Source organism: Tachyglossus aculeatus, chromosome 3, assembly GCF_015852505.1.
Source record: "Tachyglossus aculeatus isolate mTacAcu1 chromosome 3, mTacAcu1.pri, whole genome shotgun sequence".
Lineage (NCBI taxonomy): Eukaryota > Metazoa > Chordata > Mammalia > Monotremata > Tachyglossidae > Tachyglossus > Tachyglossus aculeatus.
The window spans coordinates 42,408,024-42,427,363 of NC_052068.1; the positions used below are offsets into that span (position 1 = coordinate 42,408,024).

The 19,340-nt window shown below is 41.1% G+C and overlaps 1 protein-coding gene across 1 annotated transcript in view; it reads right to left on the reverse strand.

The window, feature by feature from the left end:
• PCDH15 (protocadherin related 15) overlaps nt 1-17,895 on the reverse strand; it is a 702,056-nt gene extending 684,161 nt beyond the window's left edge. Inside the window, exons 1-2 of the mRNA XM_038743373.1 lie at nt 17,868-17,895; nt 17,624-17,689 (exon numbers count right to left, since the gene is read on the reverse strand). Coding sequence (XP_038599301.1) covers nt 17,624-17,689; nt 17,868-17,895 — 94 coding nt within the window. The remainder of the gene's footprint in view (nt 1-17,623; nt 17,690-17,867) is intronic.
• Nucleotides 17,896-19,340: the final 1,445 nt, after the last annotated feature.

A 19,340-nucleotide genomic window follows, 5' to 3' on the forward strand; every position in this document is an offset into this window, starting at 1 on the left:
CGGGGTTGCTGCTTCTCAGGCTCCTCAGGGTGCAGAACAGTGGAGGGAGGACAACAAATAAGAATGTCTACCACTACCTCCCCTGTCCAGCGTCATAACCAGAGACCAGGGAATTAGGGCAGGAGAAATGGCAGCTCACCGGCACTTTTCCCTCACTTTCCACAGGCACAAGAGGGGCAGTGGGGGCAGCGGCAGCAGACGCAGCATCTCTCTGCAACCTGAGGTGGTCCAAACTGAGGTCCCCACCACTGCGGTTGTCACTTCCAGGTTCATCCCACTCATGTTTTGATTTTGGAGGGAATCCCATGTGCTCCTACTCTCATTCTCCCTTCCCAGCTTCAAGGAAAATCCTACCTCCCTCTTCCCCTGCCTCCCAGGTCTGTAAATCTTGTAATGCAAACTATGAGATAGAGAGCCCCACAGACATTTAAGAACTCCATCTGATATATCATCTTGAAGGATTTCGCCTGTCTTGAAACCTCTCTCATCCTTTTGTTTAATCTTCAGATTCCATTGTTACCTACCTAAGATGTCTGCATAGCAGTAATCAGAGGATTAGATTTGATTCTCTACAATCAAGTCCAGCCTTTCTCTGCTCATTTTATGATTAGCCTAATTTTTTCAGGTTACAGTGGGGATTTTTCCTGTTTATTTTTAATTACTCCTGAATCTCACACCCAAAACAGGGATGACCATCCTCAGACACTGGGAATGACAACATTGAACCGCCTAATTCCATTTTGGTCTTCTCGCATATCCTTCACTTGCTGGTGAGGTGACTCTCCAACCTTCCTCCCGCTTTGTCTTTTACTAAGCACAGTACAAAGTGCTTGGGAGAATACAATATAACAGAGTTGGCAGACACATCCCCTGTCCACAGTGAGCTTATAGTCTACAGGCAGAGACAGACATTAATATAAATAATAATAATAATGGTATCTGTTAAGTGCTTACTATGTGCCAGGCACTGTACTAAGTGCTGGGATGGATACAAACAAATCCAGTTGGGTGGCATCCCAGCCCCACGTGTGATTCACAGTCTCAATCCCCATTTTACAGATGAGGCAACAGGCACAGAGAAGTGAGGTGACTTGCCCAAAGTCACACAGCAGACAAGTGATGGAGCTGGGATATGTACATAATAATAATAATAATAATAATAATAATAATAATAATAATAATAATAATGGCATTTTTAAGTGCTTACTATGTGCAAAGCACTCTTCTAAGCACCAAGTGTTATGGGTCTGAGGGAGGGGTGAATAAGGGGAGCAAAGCAGGGTGATGGAAGCAGCAGGTCTTAATGGATAGAGCATGGGCCCGGGAGTCAGAAGGACCGGGTTCTAATCCTGGTTCTGTCATTTGTCTGCTGTTTGATCTTGTGATGTGTGTGATCTGTGTGAGAATGCATCTCACTGCTCTGTGCCTCAGTTACCATATCTGGAAAGTGGGGATTAAAACTGTGAATCCCATGTGGCACATGGACTGTGTCCATCCTCATTAATTTGAATCTACCCCAGTGCTTAGAAGAGTGCGTGGCACATAGTAAGTGCTCAACAAATACCATTAGAACGAATGTTGATAGAGCTCAATATTAGAGGAGACCTAATAGAGAAGCATTAAACTCATCCAATCTAATCTGCAAAAGCAGCATGTTTTAGTGGAAATTACTTTGGGACAGGAATCTGGAAACTTGGGTATTAGTCCTAGCTCAGGCTCTGGATTACTGGGTAATCATAAGGAAGTTACTTTACATCCCTGGCCCTCAGAGTCATCATATGAAAATAAGAGGCATAAAGGTGTGTGTCTTGGGTATTTCACAGGGACTTCATTAATATTAATATTTGATGCACCTGATCTAGTCTCTGAAAAAATAAAATGTACTCAACACATTAGTCTCGCAATCACCGTGAGAGGCAAGTAACCCAAACAAGGTTATCTGAATTGTGTTACGTGACAAAACTGATGGCAAAACCGGGGCAAAACAAAAATTCTGAAAACAGCTTCTTATTCTCCTTTTGAGACTATAACTAGGGATAAATGTTCCTAAAAATGCTTGGGTACTTGGGTAATTGTAAACGAGTATTTTAGTATCACTTATATCAGTCAGCCCCAGCCACTTTGGTCACCTAAAGCAGAGATTGGGAAGGTGTGGAATACTAGTGGTCGTAAGTGTCTGATATTGCTATTTTTCCTGTGACTTGAGGTGTAAAGCATGCAGTTGGGGCAAAGCTTCCATTCCTTCAAGTTGCAGCAGAAAAATGGAACCCCCGAGCCCAAAGAAAAATGGTCAGTTTCTTAGCAGTAGCAGAAATCTCTTGTGCAGGACTGTGTCCCTTTTTAATTTTTTTTTTTTTTTAGCATTTGTTTAGTGCTTATTATGTGCCAGGCATTATACTAAGTTCTGGGTTAGAAACAAGCTCACAGATGAGCTAACTGAGGCACAGAGAAGTTAAGTGTCCAAGACTGACACATGTCCAACACTGAACTCCTTATCTTCCCTCCCAAACCCTGTCCTCTCCCTGACTTTCCCATCACTATAGAGGGCACTACCATCCTTCCTGTCTCACAAGCCTGCTCACAAGACCTTGGTGTCATCCTTGACTCCTCTCTCTCGGTCACCCCATACATCCAATCTGTCATCAAAACCTGCCAGTCTCACCTCCACAACATCGCCAAGATCTGCCCTTTCCTCTCCATCCAAACCACTACTTTGCTGGTTCTATCTCTCATCCTATCTCGACTGGATTACTGTATCAGCCTCCTCTCTGATCTCCCATCCTCCTGACTCCCTGCTTCAATCTATACTTCACTCTGCTGCCCAGGTTATCTTTGTACAGAAACGCTCTGGGCATGTTACTCCCCTCCTCAAAAATTTCCAGTGGCTGCCTGTCAACCTACAACATGCAAAAACTCCTCACTCTCGGCTTCAAGGCATGGTAATGGAGAGCCATCTCCATCACCTCGTCACCTCCTACCTCACCTTCCTTCTCTCTTTCTCTCTCCTTCTACAGCCCAGCCCGCACCCTCTGCTCCTCTGCCACTAACCTCCTCACTGTACCTCATTCTCACCTGTTCTGTCGTCGACCTCCGGCCCACGTCCTTCCGCTGGCCTGGAATGCCCTCCCTCTGCACATCTGCCAAACTAGCTCTCTCCCTCCCTTCAAAGCCCTACTGAGAGCTCACCTCCTCCAGGAGGCCTTCCCAGACTGAGCCCCCTTTTCCCTCTCCTCCTCCCCGTTCCCCCCCCGCCCTACCTCCTTCCCCTCCCCACAGCACTTATATGTAGTTGTACAGATTTATTACTCTATTTTACTTGTACATATTTACTATTCTATTTATTTTGTTAATGATGTGCATATAGCTATAATTTTATTTGTTCTGACGATTTTGACACCCGTCTACATGTTTTGTTTTGTTGTCTGTCTTCCCCTTCTAGACTGTGAGCCCGTTGTTGGGTAGGGACCGTCTCTATATGTTGTCAACTTGTACTTCCAAAGCTCTGCACACAGTAAGCGCTCAATAAATAGGACTGAATGAATGCATAAATGAAAGTGACTTGCTCAAGGTCACACAGCAGAAAAGTGATGGAGCCAGGATTAAAACCCAAATCTACATCTCCAGCCCTGATCTCTCTCCTTCTCTGCAGTCTCGCATTTCCTCTTGCCTTCAAGACATCTCTACTTGGATGTCCTCCCATGACCTCAAGCTTAACATGTACAAAACAGAACTCCCCGGACTTTCCCATCATTTTAGTCGGCACCACCATCCTTTCTGTCTCACAAGCCCATAACCTTGGTGTTATCCTTGACTCCTCTCTCTCATTCAACCCACATATTCAATCCATCACTAAATCCTGTCGGTCCCACCCTCACAACATCACTAAAATCTGCCTTTTCCTCACTATTCAAACTGTTACCACATTAATACAGTCACTCATCCTATCCTGACTGGATTACTGCATCAGCTTCATTGCCGACCTCCCAGCCCCCTGTCTTTCCCCACTCCAGTTCATACTTCACTCTGCTACCCGGATCATTTTTCTATGAAAATACTCAAGATATGTCACCCCACTCCTCACAAACTCCAGTGGTTGCCCACCCACCCCCACAAACAAAACCCCCTCACCACTGGCTTTAAAGCACTCAATAACATTGCCCCTTCCTACCTCAAGTGGCTACTCTTCTACTACAACCCAGCCCATACTTCACTCCTCTAGTGCTAACCTTCTCGCTGTGCTGTGATCTCACCTGCCAACTCTCAAGCATGTCATGCCTCTGGCCTGTAACACCCTTCTTCCTCAAATCCGACAGACAATTACTCTCATTGACTTCAAAGCCTTACTGAAGACATATCTCCTTCCAGAGGCCTTCCCTGACTAAGCCCCAACTTCCCTCTTACTCTCCCTTCTACGTCTCCCTGACTTGCTTCTTTTGTTCTTATCCTCCTCCCAGCCCCACAGCACTTATGTACATATCTGTGATGAATTTATTTTTATATTAATGTCTGTCTCTCTCTCACCCCCCCACCCCTGCTGACTGTAAGCTCGTTGCGGGCAGTGATTGTGTCTATTACTGTACTGTACTCTCCCAAGCACTTAGTACAGTGTTCTGCACACAGTAAGCACTCAATAAATACAATCAAATGAATGAAAACCAATACAATCAAATGAATGAAAACCGAGTTCCTTCTGGCTCTTAGGCCTCTAAACTTTAAGCTCACTGTGGGCAGGGAATGTGCCTGTTATATTGTTTTATTGTGTTCTCCCAAGTGCTTAGTATAATGCTCTACACACAGTAAATGCTCAATAAATACAATTGACTGACACTCTATCCCTATCCACTGTCCCGCACTGCTTCTCATCTGCTTAAGGAGTATCTTCTCCCAGCATTTGGTCCAGTGCTGGTCCATACTAAGGCTTAATTAATATCACAATGATCATTATTATCACTGTTAATTTTAAAACCAAGTACATACTTCAGACCCTCTCAGGATGGCACCTGGAGAGTTTCCAGTACTCTACTAGTATCGGCTACGGGAGGGAGAGTCAAGCAGAGGCATTTCCATTCCATTCCTAGCTTGGGCAGCGGCTAGAAGGTGGAAGCCACAAGTCAAAACTCACCTGTGCTGGGCAGCAGCAGCATGGGAGAGTGTCAAGAGTGGAGACTCAAGTTTACTGTGTGGAAGAAGGTAAGTTCCATATTTTTACCAAGAAAACTCTATGGATACACTACCAGAATGACTGCAGATGGAGAGCGGGGCATTCGAAGAGAGATGTGTCTGTGGAGTTGCTATGGGTCAGAAATGACTCGACAGCATAAGGCAAGACAAGACAAATTTCAGCAGATGACATTTTTGCTCTTTAGAGTTCTCTAGAGTTTCCTTCAATTCGTGAATGGCGGGGAAACATTTCTGCTGCCTGCTATATTAAATCATTATTACCCCCCTACTGTCAATTTACTGCTCTGTATCACAAAATCAAAAGTTGCTAGTTACCAGAGCCTCTTTACTGTTTTAAAACAAATTTATAGTGAGCTATAAGCATTCTATTTCTCAGAACTATCAACTATCTCTATCTTGGCTCTGAATGGACATAAAAAAAGATCTTTAAAGATAATAGGAAACCTTTAAGTAACCTGTTCATAGTAATCTACAGTAAAAGACATTCTAATAATTATGAAATGGCTTGAATTGCAGAGGAAACCTCACAACTGGAAGATTTTCCAATGCTTTTACTTGTCTGTTGTGTGACTTTGGGCAAGTCACTTAATTTCTTTTTTCTGTTTTCTTATCTGTAAAAAATGGGGATTCAATACTTGATGTCCTTCTTAGATTCTAAGCCCCACGAGGACTCGGGCTGCAGTTGACCTGATTAATTTGTATCTACCCCAGTGGATAGAACAGTGTTTTAATCAATCAATCAACAAATCGTATTTATTGATTGGAGAGCACTGTGCTAAATGCTTGGGAAAGGACAATATAACACTATAACGGACAAATTCCCACAATTAGCTTACCGTCTAGACAGTAAGCATTTAACAAATATAATAATAATAATGATAATAATGACAGGAGAGGTGTCAACCAGCTTTACATGCATAAATGGCATTGGCTTCACTCAGCAATTTGCACTGAACTTTGCCACATCTGTAACCATTCTAAGCAACTGCAGGAGGTGTTGAAAGCAATAATATAATGCAACTGAATGTTTCAATAGGAACTTCATGTGGGTAATAAAATGCATCCACTGCACTGTATTGCAGATCCACAAAGTAATATTTTCACTCATTTTTTGAAACTCAGAGGAGTACCCTGTAGGCATGGAGAGTAAGACAACTTGGTAAGACACTGATTTGTTAGATTAGAGATTCATCACGGTCTGAGACTTTCCAATCTCCAGACGCTTATGGTGAGAGGAGGCAAGCACTCTCTGTCACTCCAGAACCATTCCCTAGTGTAAAAAGAAGGTAAGGAAATGGGATTTGTTTTTCTACTCAATAAGTTGCTACTGGAGTTCCAGATGGGGCCCAACTAGTGTGTGTGCTTATCCTTTAAAGATGGCATTTATTAAGCATTAATAAATACCAAACATTGTGTGCTGAGCACTAAGGTAGATATATGATAGCTAGTCAGACACAGTCACTTCCCCACATGAGGCTCACAGCTGGAGGGAGGAAGAATAGCTATCTCAACCTCATTTTATGGTCTTTTTTCCTTTTTTTTCATTTTTTTCAAATTTTCTCACTTTTTTCCTTTTTTTTTTCTCATTTTTTCCATTTTGTTCCATTCTTTTAATATTGGAGGCACAGAGTTCCATGACATGACTAAGGACACACAGCCAACAGGTGGGTCTAGAACCTGGTTTCTCCTGACTTCTAGTCGATCAATCAATCAATCAATCATATTTATTGAGCGCTTCCTGTGTGCACAGCACTGTACTAAGCACTTGGGAAGTACAAGTTGGCAACATAACTTTCCACTAAACCCTGCTGCCTCCCTGCTGTGAATGCTGAGATGTGTCAGTCTCTAGTGGTCCCCTGCATCACACGTCTATTCGTAGATTTCAAGCCCTTCAAGGGACAGGGTCCAGGTCCCATTCTCATCCAAAAAACTCTTTTCCAGTGCCTATTGTAGTGTTCTACACACAAAAAAAGTGCTTAACAAATACTATTAATAACAACATTGCTCACAGATGTAGAGATGATGTTCAAAGCACACAGTTTTGTTGTTGATGATGATCAATCAATCAATCAATCGTATTTATTGAGCGCTTTCTGTGTGCAAAGCACTGTACTAAGCTCTTGGGAAGTACAAGTTGGCAACATATAGAGACAGTCCCTACCCAAGAGTGGGCTCACAGTCTAAAAGGGGGGAGACAGAGAACAAAACCAAACATACTAACAAAATAAAATAGATACTGTACTAAGCGCTGTGGTGGATACAAGCAAATCAGGTTGAACACAGTACCTGTCCCATGTGGGGCTCACAGTCTCATTCCTCAGTTTCCAGATGAGGGAAATGAGGCACAGGGAAGTGACTTGTCAGAAGTTCTACCACTGGGTCAGTGAGTCTCTTATCCGCCACAGTGTTAGATGCTAAAAAGGGGCGACCACCTGCCCCCCAGTCACTGGACAAGCAGAGATTTCCCTGGTAAGGAGCCTAATCCGCATCCTAACCTACACTGGTTTTATTGCTTTAGTAACAATAATAATAACGAAAATAATAATGACATTTTTTGTATTGCGCTTTTGTCCTTCCGAAACACTTTGGCAAAAGTGACATCAATTTATCCTCACAACATCCCCGGAAAGCAGAGGCAGATAATATTATCCCCATTTGTCTGATGAGGAAACCAAGACCCAGAAAGGTCAAGTGATGATGATGATGGTATTTGTTAAGCACTTACTATAATAATAATAATAATGATGATGGTATTTGTTAAGCACTTATTATGTGCAAAGCACTGTTCTAAGCACTGGGGAGGTTACGAGGTGATCAGGTTGTCCCACGGGGGGCTCACCGTTTTAATCCCCATTTTGCAGATGAGGTAACTGAGGCATACAGAAGTTAAGTGACTTGCCCAAGGTCACAGAGCTGACAGTTGGTGGAGGCAGGATTTGAACCCATGACCTGCGCTCTTTCCACTGAGCCATGCTGCTTCTCAGTGTGTCAAGAACTCTTCTGCGGGCAAAGGTAGATAAAAGCTCATCAGTTTGGACACAGTCCCTGTCCCACATGGAGCTCACGGTCTTAATCCTCATTTTATAAATGAGGTAACTGAAGCATTGGCTTGCCCAAGGTCACTAAGCAGGCAAGTGGTGGAGCTGGAATAGGAACTCTGGTCCTTCCAACTCCCAGGCCCATGCTATACCCATTAGAATAGTGCTTCCAGCATTTAGAACAGTGCTTGACACATAGTAAGCACTTCACAAATACCATCATTATTATTAGACCCCACAACTTCTTCATCTGCCTTAGTGAGCAAGACGTGCATGAAGTGAATGACCACAGGATATCCAAGTGCCATTTGTATGACAAATTGAAAGGGAACACATGAAAGCAGGATGGCAGAATAACCAATTTTGAGAACTTTAAGAGTTGCTAAATTGTACTTCCCAAGTGCTTAGTACAGTGCTCTGCACACAGTAAGTGCTCAATAAATACAATTGAATGATTGAATGAATGAAGACACAGGGAATAACAGACTAACCAACTGCCAGATCAGCCTGGTAGGAAGCAACTGGGAGAAAAGTGGCTGATCAACAAGACGAGGATATCGAAAGACAGACTCAGAAGCAGATAGCATTGAATGCTGTATAAGAAATGCTGTAACACATAAAGACAATGCTGTACCCCAGCAAAAATCTGGGAGTCAGTTGTTGAGGGTAGACCAGCATGACATTCTGCTATTAATAAAGGATTTGCTCTTCTTCAGCAAGATCCTCATAAAAAAGGAGAGACAGGAGACAAAATTGTCCCAGGAACTGAAAACATGAAGCATGACACCACAATAAGGGAGAGTTTTTTGGGGTGTACAAAGTCGATGGAACTGTGGAGCCCGTATTGCCCTTTTCAGCAGCACATACAGTTATAGGTAAACACCATCAGTAGTTTTCTACTAATTTGAAGGACAAATACATAAGTATTTGTGTGTGTTTGTGTGCCCACAATGAAGAAGAAAAGATTATTTTTGCACAGTTATTTCAGTCCTTCTCACACACCTGCTTAGGGCTTCTTCATGGATAGCATTTCTAAGAGTACCATGCATACATTACAGGAATGGCAAGAACTAATGACATCATGGTGACATTCCTGCTGGTAGATTTTGAGTGGAAGAGACTTGGGACTTGGGATGAGTGATCATACAGATTGCCAGTGGACAACTTCGCTCTCCCAGAAAAGATATTGCCAATTTGTACTTCCCAAGCGCTTAGTACAGTGCTCTGCACATAGTAAGTGCTCAATAAATACGATTGATGATGATGATGATGATGATATGACTATTTTTGGAAGGAAATGTGGAATCCCCAGTGAAAAGGGGCTATCCACCTCCAACATAATAGAAGGGGCATCTTGGATTGGGTCCCTTTAGGAGATCATGTCAAGAAAGAGCCCATAACTACATTATTTTATTTTTTCTCACTTTTCCATCCAACTCTCAGTCTCCAGTGATTGTTCTAAGAAAGTACAAAGTGTCTGCCAGTTTCTTTGTCATGACACGATTGTCTGATTTATTTATACACAGAATTCCACGTAACAAGAAACAAAGGTTTTATCTTCACGTGTGTACCCTAGGAAGTGTGCCCTAATTCAACAATTTAGAAGCAGACAAGACCAGTATAGTGGCTTCTGCTGAGAGTGTCCCATAGAGATTTTACAATTCCTCAGCTGTAGACTCTGCTACCTCTCATCACAATCGTCACAATCAATCAATCAGTCGTATTTATTGAGCGCTTACTGTGTGCAGAGCGCTGTACTAAGCTCTTGGGAAGTACAAGTTGGCAACATATAGAGACAGTCCCTACCCAACAGTGGGCTCACAGTCTAGAAGTATCATAAGTATCTAGAAGTCACAGTATCATAACGTGGTTGATGGCTACCCGGAGTCTGAGCAAGAGCATTTGGGTGACTGAGCATAAAAGATCACCCATGTAAGAAACCCACCCAACCATAATTATTATGATGTTGGTTAAGCGCTTTCTATGTGCCAAGAACTGCTCTAAGCACTGGGGTAGATACAAGTTAGTCAAGCAGGACACAGCTCTTTTACAATATAGCGCTCACAGGAGATTAATAGTTGGGCTTCTCCTCCCTTTTACTACATCAACACCACTCACAACTTAAGTCCCTTGAGGAACAGGGTCAGTATCTAATTCCCATCTGAATATTCTTTCCCAGTGCTTAGTTCAGTGCTCTGCACACAGTAAAAGCATAATAAATATCTTAACTATAGGAAGTAATGTAGACTACTACTTGTTTTGATGTTATTGATGCCTGTCTACTTGCTTTGTTGTCTGTCTCCCCCTTCAAGACTGTGAACCCGTTGTTGGGTAGGGATTGTCTCTATCTGTTGCCGAATTGTACTTTCCAAGCACTTGGTACAGGGCTCTGCACACAGTAAGCGCACAATAAATACGAATGAATGAATGAATGAATGAATGACCAGTGGAAATCAGAGGACCTGGGTTCTAATCCCAGCTCTACCGCTTGCCTTCTGTGTGATCTTGGACAAGCCACTTAACTTATCTGTGCCTCAGTTTCCTCAACTGTAAAATGTGGATTCAATATCTGTTCTCCTTCTCCTTAAATTGTGAGTCCTGGGACAGTGACTGTGTCCAACTTTCCCCAAATTTAATACAAAACACATATTTCCCCTTGTCATATTTATATTGATGTGGGCAAAGCTGTCTCTCCAAAGAAGCAGCGTGACTCAGTGGAAAGAGCCCAGGCTTGGGAGTCAGAGGTCATGGGTTAAAATCCCGGCTCCGCCACTTGTCAGCTGTGTGACTTTGGGCAAGTCACTTCACTTCTCTCAAGCGCTTATTACAATGCTCTGCACACAGTAAGCGCTCAATAAATATGATTGAATGAATATGTCCATTTTATACCTGTTATAGATGTCACGTACTAGGTAGTATATAATATTCAAAATTCTAAAAATGCGTGACAACCAGAATTTCCAACTGTGGTTAAAAGGAGATAACTGAGTACATTTGTTATGTGCAGGTTTAACTTGAGATATCATGGGATATAGTTTCATCTGCCATTTTGGTGTGACGTTATTGAGGAAGATACTTCACAGTGCAATGTGTCATTTTAGCTTAGTGCCAGATAGGGGATATAGTGGAGTTTGAGACTTTTTACACAAGTACGATGTGTGACTATCAGTGTATTTAAGGGATACATAGCCAAGTTCTAGTTGACAGATAGGCAAGAAAAGATAGGGGAAATAAAGGGCTTAGTCAGGGAAGGCTTCTTGGAAAGGATGTGATTTTAGGAGGATTTGAAGGTGGGGAGAGTGGTGGGCAGTTGGATATGAAGGAGGAAGGAGTTCCAGTTGTAACAGAGAACTTGAGCAAGGAGTCAGTGGCAGGATAGATGAGACTGAGGTTCAGGGAGTTGGTTGGTGTTAGAGAAGCAGAGTGTGAGGGTTGGGTTGCAGCACAAAATCAGCGAGATACATAAGGTCAAGTTGATAGACTGCTTTAAAGCTGATGGTAAGGAGTTTTTGTTTGACACAGGTTTAGAGAAGCAGTGTGACCTAATAGAAAGAGCATGGATTGGGAGTCAGAGGATCTGGGTTCTAACCCCAGCTCTGCCACTCGTCTGATGGTTGAGCAAGCAGCAACTTCTCCATGCCTCAGTTTCCTCAACTGTACAATGGGGAGTAAATGGGGAATAACGTGTCCTGCAGGGGGGAGAGAGAGCATGCAGGGAAGTCAGTAAGGGGATGGCAGATCAGGGTCCTGTCAATCAACTCTGTTGATTTTTCTAGACTGTGAGCCTGTTATTGGGTAGGGACCGTCTCTATATGTTGCCGATTTCTGCTGCCCAACCGCTTAGTACAGTGTTCTGCACACAGTAAGCACCAATAAATATGATTGAATGAATGAACTCTGTTGTGCTAAATAATAATGATATTTGTTGAGTGTTTATTATGTGCCAGGCAGTGTACTAAGTGCTGGGCACTGAAATAAGAGCTAGATTTCTACTCTCCCAAGTACTTAGTACAGTGCTCTGCATAAAGTAAGCACTCAATAGGATTGATCAAAGTGGAAAATGATGAGTGCTTGAATCAGCATGATAGCAGCAGGATGGAGAGAAATGGGTGGACTCTAAAGATGTTGTGAAGGTAAAACTGACAGAATTTTGTGTCAATGTGTAGGTTTAATAAGAGATATGAGTTGAGGTACTTCTGCGCTACAGGTTGGAGCTCAGAAAATGCTATCACTCCTATTACTACAATTCTGCATCAATCAGTCATATTTATTGAGTGCTTACTGTGTGCAGAGCACTGTACCACGCACTTGAGAAGTACAAGTTGGCAACATATAGAGACAGTCCCTACCCAACAAGTGGGCTTACAGTCTAGAAGACTGCATCAATGATAGATGAGGTCTGAGAGCCCGTCTCCCCTGCCTGTACATGCCCAATCCTCCAATTTGTGTGCCTTGGCTCTGTGAGTTGGGGACATGAATTTGGGTGAGGGAGAGGGGCAAAATGTAAATCTGCCTTTCCCTCTAGCTGGCCAAGCTGATGTGATAATTCCCAGGCAGAATTATTGGTTATTGTTATTATTTGTTAAGCCCTTACTATGTGCCAAGCACTATACTAAGTATTTGGGTACATACAAGATAATAAGATTACACGTGGGATTCATAGTCTAAGTGTGAAGAGAAGGAGCACGGCCTATAGAAAGATAAAGGAGTTGGGAGTCAGAAGACCTGGGTTCTAATCCTGGCTCTGCCAATTGTGTACTGTGTGACCTTGGGTAATTCACTTAACTTCTGTGTGCCTCAGTTTCCTCAACTGTAAAATGGGGAGTAAATCCTACTTACCATTATTATTATGGCATTTGTTAAATTCTTACTAAGTGCCAGGCACTGTACTAAGCTCTGGGGTGAGTACAAGCAAATCAGGTTGGACAGAGTCCCTGTCTCAGATGAGGCTCACAGTCTCAATGCCCATTTGCAGATGAGGTAACTGAGACCCAGAGAAGTAAAGTGACTTGCCCAAGGTCACACAGCAGACAAGTGGCGGAGTCAGGATTGGAACCCATGTCCTTCTGACTCACAGGCCTGTGCTCGATCCACTATGCCATGCTTGCTGCTTCCCTACTTCCTCCTACATAGACTGTGAACCCCATGTGGGACAGAGATTGTGTCCTACCTGATAAAACTTGTATCTACCCCAGCGCTTAAAACAGTGTTTGACACATAGTAAGTGCTTAACAAATATCATAAACAAAAAAGGGATGAAGGAGAATATGCATTGAATTCCCATTTGTGGATGAGGAAACTGAGGCACAGAGAAATAAGTTAAATGACTTGCCTAAGGTCACCCAGCAGGTACATAATGGAGCCAGGATTAGAACACAAGTCTTCTGACTTCCAAGCCCATAATCTTTTTCCCGAGGCCATGCTGCTTCACTCACAGTCAGTGTGTCTAGATGGTGCAAATCTCCCGGGTGTCTTCGTTAGGCACAAAATGTTTGTGCAGTGTGAAATCATGGGTGACATTATCACTGATAAAATAATTCAGGAAAGTCAGACTTGTGTGATGTTCACATAATACACTATGTCTGCATGATATAGGCTAACAGCGTTTGTTTCTTCCAAATTGTAAGTGGGTATAAATAGATGAATTAATACTAACATAGTAACTGCAGGATCAGAATCTAATGTCCTTTGCAACAGCAAAGGCTGACCTAACAAATACAAAGGCAACTCTCACAGATTAGTTATTTTCTACATGGAAGGTCAAGTATTAAAAAGTATGTTATAATACTATTTAACACACCTACACATGCTTATATGCTAATAATGCATGTTTATATACTTTCAAGTTTGACATGGAAAGGGGAAAGCACAGTGGACATGCAAAGTTGAATGAAGCTAACTACCTCTGTGGATTTCTGGAATTTTTATTCAGAAAAGGGAAAAAAAAAGAGCATTTACTTCATGAGAAGCAACGTGGCTCAGTGGAAAGAGCCTGGGCTTTGGAGTCAGAGCTCATGGGTTCAAATCCCGGCTCCGCCAACTGTCAGCTGTGTGGCCTTGGGCAAGTCACTTAACTTCTCTGGGCCTCAGTAACCTCATCTGTAAAATGGGGATTAAGACTGTGAGCCCCCCGTGGGACAACCTGATCACCTTGTAACCTCCCCAGTGCTTAGAACAGTGCTTTGCACATAGTAAGCGGTTAATAAATGCCATCATAATTATTATTATTATGCTGTGACAGATTGCTCAGAAAAAGAAATAGCAACACCAAGTCATCACCACTTACTGTAATAGTCTTTGAAACACTTCTCTCATGTATTAAAGTCATTTTCACTAGGGTTTTCATTTATATACCATACTTAATTGGACCAAAGTCACTGCCAGTATTCATAAGTCATAGATTAATTCCAGAAGAAACTCATTCAGAAAGCAGCGTGGCTCAGTGCAAAGAGCCTGTGCTTTGGAGTCAGAGGTCATGGGTTCCAATCCTGGTTCTGCTGCTTGTCAGCTGTGTGACTTTGGGCAAGTCACAACTTCTGTGCCTCAGTTACCCCATCTGTAAAATGGGGATTAAGACTGTGAGCCCCATGTGGGACAACCTGAATACCTTGTATCCTCCCCAGTGCTTAGAACAGTGCTTCACACACAGTAAGTGCTTAACAAATGCCATTATTATTATTATTATTATTATTATTATTATTAATAAACCAAACATATTATGATGATGATCATCATCAATTCTATTTATTGAGCACTTACTGTGTTCAGAGCACTGTACTAAGCGCTTGGGAAGTACAAGTTGGCAACATATAGACACAGTCCCTACCCAACAGTGGGCTCACAGTCTAAAAGGGGGAGACAGAGAACAAAACCAAACATACTAATAAAATAAATAGAATAGATATGTACAAGTAAAATAAATAAATAAATAAATAGAGTAACAAATATGTGCAAACATATATACATATATATAGGTGCTGTGGGGAAGGGAAGGAGGTAAGATGGGGGATGGAGTGGGGGACAGGGGGAGAGGAAGGATTATGTTATGAATATTATTATGAATATTATGTTATTCCAACAGCGCTCTATAGAATCTTTCCAAAGATGAATGGCAAGTTCAAGTGAAATTAAACATAGAGATAAATTTTTAACCAAAAATGTGTACAATTGACTTTTAGCTAGCTAGAGAAAACCTGATAATTCCTTTAAGGAGTGTATTCTGGTGTTTAAGAATCGTAAACGGGTGAAATTGCTCATAGAATATCAAGACATCAAAAGATACAGTGTGATATTTTAATTTTGGCTTACCCATTTGGGGAAAAATCACTTAAAATTTATTTAGATGAAGACTATTGAGGCTCCATCAAGGGATTCAGCAAGCAGTTCCATAAAGTGAAAATGTGTATGTGAACAGTTATCTAATGCTAGTGGCAGGAATCAACTTTGATAGGGCAGATAAATTGCTCCCCTGAGTGTGGGGAATGACACTTCACAAGATATCAGTGCTAATCCTATCAAGCTGTGTAGACATCAGAGCTGCTGTAATCTCTCTCTAGCATTCACAGAAGTATTTAAAACTTGTCAAGAAGGTTTTGTTTAGAGAAAGACACAATGATTTGCTAATACACCACTGTCTTTTTCAAAGGAACTGAAAACAACATTATGTTTAGATGCATACCACCTGCTTGAAAACACTCAATCACACTTCCCCTCCCACCTCACTTTACTGCTCTCCTACTACAACCCAGCCTGTAATCTAAATGCTATCCTTGGCTCAGTGGAAAGAGCACAGGTTTGGGAGTCAGAGGTCATGGGTTCTAATCCTGTCTCCTCTACTTCTCAGCTGTGTGACTTTAGGCAAGCCACTTGAGTTCTCTGTGCCTCAGTTACCTCATCTGTGAAATGGGGATGAAGGCTGTGAGCCCCACCTGGGACAACCAGGTTACCTTGTATCTACCCCAGTGCTTAGACCAGTGCTTGGCACATAGTAAGCATTTAACAAATACCATTATTATTATTATTATTATTATATCCAACAGACAATTAATTTCCCCACCTTCAAAGGCACATCCCTTCCAAGGGGCCTGACTAAGCCCTCCTTTCCTCTTCTAATAATAATAATAATTGTCTTATTTGTTAAGTGCTTACTATGTGGCAGGCATTATACTAAGCACTGGGGTGGGTACAAGCCAATCGGATTGGCCACAGTACCTATCCCACGTGGGGCTCAAGGTCTTAATCCCCATTTTACAGATGAGGTAACTAAGGCACAGAGAAGTTAGGTGACTTGCCCAAGGTCACACAGCAGACAAGTGGTAGACCTGAGAATAGAACCCATGACCTCCTGGCTCCCAGGCCCTTTTGACTCCTAGTTCTGTGCTCTAACCATTATTCATGCTGCCTCTGTCACCCTGATGTGCTCCCTTGGTTCATCTTTCCCTCAGTCCCACAGCCCTTATGTACATATCTGCAATTTATTTATTTATTCATTCATATTTGTCTCCCCATTGTAGACTGTAAGCTCATTGTGGATAGAGAATGTGTCTGCCAACTCTGTTTTATTTTTATATTTTACTCTTCCAAGTGTTTAATACAGTACTCAGCACACAGTAAGAGCTCAATCAATATGGCTGATTGAGTGATTGATTAACTGACTCACACTCAGAAAGGGCAATTTCAGGACAATCCCAATGAACTTAGTTTACTCCATTTTGAAAGGTCAGGAAATTGTCCATAAAACTAAGCATGCTCACATAAATACAATGAAAACATTTGTTGCTGGGCAACAACGAAAGCACCATGTTATAAAGATAATGCATAGATACACTATAGCCATCAGTTATAAAACACATCTGCTCCATTCCTTTTTCAGCTTTCATAATGGCTACATTGTGAGGGCCCTTGTGTGATCAGCTGGCTGGTTCAATTTTAAATGTCAAATTCCTCCTCCACCAGGCTCTGTCTATACATGATCAACACCCCGAAACAGTATATATAGCTTTCATATTAGAGATTCTGATTTGAACACAATGTATTAGAGAATTTAAGAGATACTGGGTGGAGACACATTTTGTAGCCAATATCTTCTCTACCTACAGCATCTCCAGAAGGAATGGCCATGTTTCTTCTGTTTTTTCTCTCTTTTGTTCTTTCTCTCCCCCCACCCCATACACACATACGCACACACACAAATACAAAGAAGTTTCATATTTTTGAAAGGGACTACTGATTCAATCTAAGCAATTCCAAGAAACTGTAGAACTTGAAATTACAAAGAGAAAAGCAATTTGAGATCACTCCATGTCTTCTGAGCGAGTCCATTTTCATTCACTCTATTTACAAAACACCAAATAATCAAAGAAAAAAGCTGCCTGTGTTTTCCATGAAATAATGATAGCACTTACCATTTCGGCTTTCTTCATCAATAGCAACTATTGTAGCTGGTGGCCCAGTTCTAGACAGCTTGCAATCTAAAGACAAGGAAATTATCAAGTTAAATCTTAATTTAGAGAATGGTAGAATGTCATGGCAGATTACAACCAGAAATAGAATAAATTGAATGCTTGCATATATAGAAACTATGTTAAAATACAAAGACTATTTTAAATATTTTACTATATCATTCTTTATTCATTCTGACTCATTTACCTTTCCTGGAAAGGTCACAATGATTCATTACTATTTTACAATATAAGTCACTTGATACACTATCCAACTATTCAGGTCCTGCTACAGAGACCACTGTAGAAACAAAGTCCTTTAGGACAATGATGATATGATGGTAATTTGACACAAAGAAGTAACACAAAGAAATGATCAACAGGGATTAATTGTAATTAAAGAATCACAAGCATAATTGGAGCTTAATTGTGACAAAGGATCTAATTGAAAAGAGTGAATGAACTTTTAAAAATGTCCTAGAGAGAATGAAATGAAAAATACAAGAAATGTTCTGAAGGGTTTTTTGTTTGTTTTATTTTGTTTTGTTTTTTTATGTGTGTGTGTGATCTTACCCTCATATTGCCAGTCTGGAGTCAAAAGTTTAGAGAGTCATCAATGGAAGCAGAGCAGAATAATGAAAGAAAAGAAATAAGAATATACAAATTTATTGAGAGAAAATTTCAAAACATATGTAGTAGTGCACAATAATACACGTACTAAATTCATGTATGTAATACCTATTTAGTAAGCATTTACAATACGAATTTTTTTGTATATTCTATGATGACCTTTTCATTAATAACAGTTGACTATTAAAGCCTGTCAGATTAGTCTCTGGGAAGCTGTAAAAACCACAGAAAAATTCAGAGTTGTCTTGAGCGCAAGAATGAAAAAAGCAAAACAAAATCCTGTTTTTGCACATTTAATACCAACATGAAAAAGATTCAGAAAAAGTCAGAAAGTCAGAAAAACAAGGGTCTGTTAAAACAAAACAGTTGTGTAAAGCATAATATGCAAGGTAATTAGAATTTGAAAGTTTACACTGTAGAATACCAAATGTTTACTCAGTGGAAGGATATTCTCAAAAAAACCTCCAAATTGACAGTGATGGCCAAAGTGACAGTACACAAATCGGGATGTTCATCCTGCTATTCCCTATTCTAAAAGTTTCCAGCTTGTTGAACCAGTTAACATCAACTCTGTTTACCACTGGAAAAATATGGGAGCGCGTGACCTGATTTTAGAGATATGTTGTTGGTGTTACTTTATGAAATTGTTACTTTAGGAAATTTAGTTCACATTTTTTTTTTTTTGCTTACAAATTTTAATTCAATTTTTCCTAGAGGAATCCGCTTGCAGTACAATATTCTGAATTTAACGGTTTATACAATGGATCTTTTGCAGTAATTTGCATCGTAAATTGTGTTCTCATACTAGACATTAATTGTTTTTGGGCAACTAACTCTCAACGAATAAAATCCAGTATCTCTCCAAAAAGGGACATATTTGATGGGTAATTATTTTGTATTATCTTAGAAGTAAGGTTTTTGTCATATTCAGAAGAAAACGCTCCAGTTATAAATATACTCCAAGCTTTCCAACCCCAAAATGGCATTTTTTTGAAGCTGCGTTTTTAATCAAACCCAAGAAGTGAACCATTTCCAAATATCCATGGGACTT